The sequence below is a fragment of the Otolemur garnettii genome, unplaced genomic scaffold (genome assembly GCF_000181295.1).
Source record: "Otolemur garnettii isolate 467f Iridium unplaced genomic scaffold, OtoGar3 scaffold00058, whole genome shotgun sequence".
In the NCBI taxonomy this organism is placed as follows: Eukaryota; Metazoa; Chordata; class Mammalia; order Primates; family Galagidae; genus Otolemur; species Otolemur garnettii.
Genome location: NW_003852453.1, coordinates 8,509,545 through 8,515,472, shown reverse-complemented (window position 1 = coordinate 8,515,472; position 5,928 = coordinate 8,509,545). Strand labels below are relative to the sequence as shown.

Genomic DNA, 5,928 nt, shown 5'->3' with positions numbered 1-5,928 from the left:
CTGCACGAGGATGTCTAGTGAGGGAGATATGGGCTTAAATCCAGCTACATCATATGTTCTGTTGAGGGGATGTATTGGCTTGGAGGAAAGGCACATTTTCCTAATCAGAAAAAAGACACTGGAGAGGGCTAGCATGTATCGATAAAGCTAAATTTTCATCTGTTTGTTCTACATTTTCTTGAGATTATAAGCTCCTTGAGGACTTAGTCTTTGGGGTTTTTTTGTAGCTATTTCACATGAAATAATGCACAACTTTGTTTTGAATTATAATAAGCACACTGGGATTTGAGTGAGACATTGCACTAAAAGCTCTTTGAGGACTGAACTTACCCATTTCTCTACCTGTCAGTGCCTTGTCCCTAAGAATGGATGAGAAATACATCCCCAATAAATATCTGTTTGCTCACTTACCTATTGTAACAGTGGGGAAATATCAACACTATTCTTTTTAAATTCTTCAGTGCCTATTTTGGCTTTCTGGATGTAGAGGTAAGTAACAAAATGGAACAGTTTCTCCTCTGAGGATGCTGAGACTGTGTTTTAGATGAGGCTCTTGGATGTGGGTCAGTGTTCTCACCTACTTCCAGAGCGACATTGTACTGAGGCTTTGTGGTGGGTCAGAAAAGTGGGCCTGTATCTTACCACTCACTGAAGGGGTCAGGCTTTGCTCTGTGCAATGAGAACATCAGGAGGAGAGCCATGTGTCTCTGTCCCAAGGTGTTTCTAGATCATAAGTGTCTATCTTAGGGAAGATAGACATGTAAGTGAGTGGCCATAAAACCATACAAGAGCTCTATAGCAGCAGGAGCAGGTAGAGAGGAGTGTGGGATCAGCAGAGGCCTATGTCCCTGTGTGGGGACAGGTACCAGTGGAGTGACTGGAGAGAGAAGGTGGCTTTACATGATGCCATAAGGCATTCTCATTATGTCCACATCTTCCATTGCAGTCTGTGTGCAGATGACTGTCAAAATGCACGTCTCCATCCTGGACCCGTCCATCACTGTTATTTCCACATAGAAGCTTCAAAGGCCCTGCAAACCCATTCTGTCCCAAAATGATCTCAGAATCTTTTCACCAAAATCTGATCATCTTCTGGTGTTCCAACTTTCCAGATGGCACCACCCATCCATCTGGTTCTATAAACTCTGGCTTGGTAAATTCATTTGCTTGGCTTACTCTTCCACTGTCAGCTCCCAGGTCAATTTTACATCTGCATGTCTTCACTGGGATGGATGCAGTTTCCACCTGAGCAGCCCCCACATCCACCCTGAGCCCTCTGGCCCCTTCTCTTTACCACAGCTGAAATGTTTTCTAAATGCAAGTCTGATCACGTTACAAACTCCCCATACTAACCCCCTCCCCTGCTTAAAAACTCTTAATGTCTTCTTATTTCTCTTAGGGTGAAGTCTCAGATCTTTAGCAGGCCCTCTAAGGACCTTTATGCTCTGGTCTGTCAACTTCCCCAGCTCCATCATGAACCGGCACCCCCAGCTCTGTCCCAAGCAGCGTTGGCCCACTCATAGGGCCCAGGCCCAGGCAGTTCCCTCAGCCTGGAAAGCTCTTTGCTGTTGCCACCACCCTCTTCTCCCACCCTTCTGCCTAATTCATCTCTTCTCATTTTTCAGGTAACAGCTCAAATATCACCTCTTCATAGAGCCTTTCCCTGGTCCCCCAGACTGCTTCTGCCCTCCTGCCTTGTACTTCTCAGAGCACATTTCCTTATCAAATATCAGGGTTTATAATTACACATTTATTTTTTGTGGCTGTTTGATTGATGTCTGTTTTTCCCAAAACATTGTGAGCTCCAGGATCCAGGTTGGGTTTGCATCTACAATATTTCCAATGCCCAGCACAGTGCCTAACTGCTCTCAGCAAAACTTGTATTGAATGAACAGGTGTAAGGAGATTGTTTAGGAATGGAGAGCCACCCCGTGGGGCTGCAATTTAGGATACCTGGGTGGGGAGGTGGGTTGGGTAGTAGCTAGAAGTGAAGTTGGGAACAAGCCTGTGGCTGAGATGGTGCCCTCTAGGCTTGGAGATGCTGTTTAGGCTGTCACAAACACAGGGATGGGACCAGCAAAGAGCTGTGTTTTTGAGCAGACGCTCTGAGAGGGGTACTGTGTTGAAGTCTGGAGGGTAAAGGGGCTTGGCACCAGGGGGGTCATGTTAGACAGCATCTGATGCAGACCACCTGAATTGGGGCAGTGAAGGGGGAAATGGAGAGGGGGGATAAAGGTTAGTATTTTCCATTGTTTTCATTTCACTCCCCTAACCCCCAGGAAAGAAAGTAAGGGATCAAGGGGCTGTACATAATTTCATCATTTTTACCCTGCCTGATCTGAACCTTGCCAATGGACGTGGGAAGAATGAGAGGGGCTTTTTAGTCTGTGGGGGTAGTGGGCAGTGTAGCAGAGTCAGGATTTTGTGGGTCTCTCTCCTTTCCTAGGCAAATGTGCTCCATGGGAGGTATCTTTGTCCGTTCAGACCACTATGACAAAGTACCATAGCCGAGTGGCTTAGAAACAATGGATATGTGTTCCTCACAGTTTTGGAGGCTGGCAAGTTTGTGATGAGAATGCCAGCACGACTGGGTTCTGGTGAGGACCTCTCTGGGTTTTAGACAGTTGACTCTCATTGTGTCCTTGTAAGGCAGACAGAGAGCAAGTGAACTCTCTGGCCTCTTCCTCTAAGGGCACTGATCTCATTTGTGAAGCTTCCATCTTTATGGCCTAATTACTCCCCAGGGAGGCCCTACCTCCAAATACCATCACTTTGGGGATTAGAGTTCAGCATGTGGATTTGAACTCAAATTCAAACAGGTACAAACATTCAATCCATAACAGGAAGAGAGGGAGCCATCAGGATCTGCTATTCTGAGACAAGTTGGTATATGAGGGGATATGAAATCCAAGGAAACACTTTTGGGCTGTACATTTCTGATTTCCACCTTCCTGTCCTGATCTGAGATGTCCATCATGGCAGCCTGTTTTTACTGAGATCCCTGGAGTGTCCCTGGCCCAGGGAGACATGTAATATGGAATGAAAGGTATTTGCCTTACCCTGGATTTGGGCCATACCTCCTATTTAATCTGTTCTTTTCATTGGTTCTTGTAGTCTGAATCACAAAGGGTGACATGATGGATGAATTGGATAGAATGCAAAACTTGATCTACTAAATTTTACCTTTTTGTGAATATATCTTTTCTTGCTCTAACTTGATCTACTAAATTTTCGGGTTTTTAAAATTCTTTTGATCTAGCTAGCACCCTCTTCTAGAATGTGGCTAATATAACAGTACTGTGTTAGTAGTGTTTATGGCTAATGCAGCTTATGTCATTTGACATTTTTTTTTTGGATACATGCATATATTTAATAAAGAAACAACTTATCAACCACAATGCTGTGGAAGAAAATGGGACATTAAGAAAAAAGGATATATCAACTGACCTAGAAGCCTGCATGATGAGTGAAGCAAAGGCAAATTTGGCTAGGACAGTATTATATGCTCTGAAAAGGAGAATGGCTGGAGAAGTACCCAGTCATTTGACCACTTGGTAATAAGCAGCCTTAATTTATGCTGCATGGAATGGAAGTAAAGAGCCAGGGAACAGAAAGGGGAAAGAATAATATAGTAACCAGGGCAAGGGGATGGAAGAGCTAGGTAGAGTTACAAAGGGATGACTTTAAGGCCTTTTTTGTTTCCTCTAAAGCCTAAAATAAACTTTAAGTTCTTAAATATTTCAGTCAAACTCAATGATCACATAATGAGTAGCACTAGGCACTGTGAAAGAATGGTGGGGGGAGTGGTTTGTAAAAATAAAAGGATGGTATGGATTCTGTTATTAAGGTGTTCACAACATATATGAGGAGACAGATTCCAGACAGAAAACAACTACAAAACATATTTACAAAGTTATATATAAATAAATACACATACGAATATACATATGATAACATATGAAAGATAAAAGGTACTCTTTCAATGATTGCTTAGAAGTCCCTGGGTCAGTCACTGAAGGCTTCCTAAAGAAGGATTTTTTTTGACTTTTAAATATAATTTTAGTGAAAGAGTCGGGCATGTGTAAGGATATGGAAATAGGAATAAATGTGTCATGTTCAGTAAGCAGATTAGCGTGATTAAAGTACAAAGTCTAACTAGGTCTAGTTTAGAATACGTATGATGAAATAGTAGAAGTCTGATGAAAGACACTACAATAGTAGATCTGGGCCCTAAAACAAAATGAACAGAGAACAGATTTTTCTTTAGGTAATAAGTGGCCATAGGTCTAGGACCAACTCTTCTGCTCTCAGAAGTTTTGTAGTTATTCTAAGAGAAACTAGCAATTAGATAGTAAAGAAGAACTCAGCATCCTTAAGCAAATAGAAGGGACTGCCTTCTGTAAAAACCAAGTGGCAAGTAGACCCCCAAAGGCAGGAAAAGAACACAGTGAAATTACTCAGCAGAGGATCTATCATCTAATGGCCACTCAGATCACAATAATCTCAGGTGTCCAAGCAGAATGTTCTTGACCCTAATTCTTGGTGGGCAACAGATTGTATATGAGTATGAAATTATTTATGCTTATTAAATTATTTATTTTTGAATTACTGTGACAACTTTGATCCTAACATTTTAGAAATTTTAAAATAAGAGAATGAGAAGAGCCCTAATCTATAGGGAATGTTCACATCCCTGAAGGAGGACAGGTCAGCAAGGGCCCAAATTCTGCCCTGGTCTTACAGTGGAAAGGCAAAACATCACACTTTGAAAAGAGGCTGTTTTCAGTCCAAGCAAGTAAGACCTCTTTCATTAAGCCTATTGATCTGAAGCTGTTCCAGGAAGTAAAAAAAGAGTTCAGGCCAGATGTTCAGCAGCAGCCAGAGTTGGACCCCATGTCACGACAGTTCCCCTGAGAGACACTGGGTCCCAGTGATGTTGAAATTGACTGCTTGGGCCCAATCTTGATGCCATTTGCCTCATTGTGGACATCAAATAAACCCTGCTGGATCTTCCTATATATTTCTTTGGCTGTGTTAATGAAGGCCTCTTCAACATTGCAGGCTGTTTTAGCTGAAGTTTCCATACATGTAAGTCCGTGCTCCCGAGCAAAGGCCTCTCCTTCTTTTCTCTTCACATCCCTGCGAGACTCTAGGTCACTCTTATTCCCAATCAGCATGATAAGCATGTTGGAACTAGAGTGCTGCCGGGCATCCTGTAACCATGAGGTCAGGTGGTTGAAAGTTTCATATACCAGCAATGCTCCCGCTGCTCCCCTGTAGTAGGAATGGGTGATAGAACAGAAGGATTCTTGCCCAGCCGTATCCCAGATTTGCAGTTTGATTTATTTCCCATCAAGGTTGACCATACGTGCTCCATACTTCACACCTATTGTGAGGTCGTGGACGGGCTGGAACCACTTGTCTGTGAACTGCAGGAGAAGACATGACTGCCCCACACCTGTGTCTCCGATGATGATGTACTTGAAGAGATAAGCATAAGTCACGGTCCTGATTCCTCTGGATTCCAGGTATGCCCGACTTCTATAGCCACTTACCTCTGACCTCTCCTCTTTTGACATTTTTTAACTATATAAGTGGGGCTGCAACACTTGGGAGTTATGGCAAGTGTGAGTTGTATGTTGCCCATTGCTGGCCTACACTGTTCATGTCAACATTCATGGGCACGACACCCTCTGGAGTTGTGCAATGTGGCAAACCTGCCCATGAAGTGTGCAAGGCAGGCATTAGCTCTGTTTTGCTTATTTAGAATGGCAAATACCTTATTCAAGGTCGTGTGAACAAGTAAAACTGCACTGCCCAGATTCTGAATCTAAATCCAGTCTAATTTTGCAGCACCTCTCTGCCTCCTGGCTGAACAGCGAGTGAGTATAACAATGAATGGGTAAAGGTACAGCTTCGTTTCAGAAG

The 5,928-nt window shown here is 43.2% G+C and overlaps 1 protein-coding gene across 1 annotated transcript; it reads right to left on the bottom strand.

The window, feature by feature from the left end:
* Positions 1-4,868: 4,868 nt before the first annotated feature.
* Positions 4,869-5,353, bottom strand: LOC100961963 (ras-related protein Rab-2B-like). The gene is made up of 2 exons (XM_012806830.1): positions 5,319-5,353; positions 4,869-5,274 (listed from the first exon to the last, which is right to left on the bottom strand). The coding sequence occupies exons 1-2, from the start codon at positions 5,351-5,353 to the stop codon at positions 4,869-4,871; spliced, it is 441 nt and encodes a 146-aa protein (XP_012662284.1).
* Between the last annotated feature and the right edge of the window lie 575 nt (positions 5,354-5,928).

Excerpts from the sequence above, each read along its gene's own strand:
- LOC100961963 (XM_012806830.1), bottom strand. The coding sequence starts at position 5,353 with ATGGGAAATAAATCAAACTGCAAATCTGGGATACG. Across the intron at positions 5,275-5,318 it reads AACTGCAAATCTGGGATACG|GGGAGCAGCGGGAGCATTGC; the intron begins GCTGGGCAAGAA and ends TTCCTACTACAG.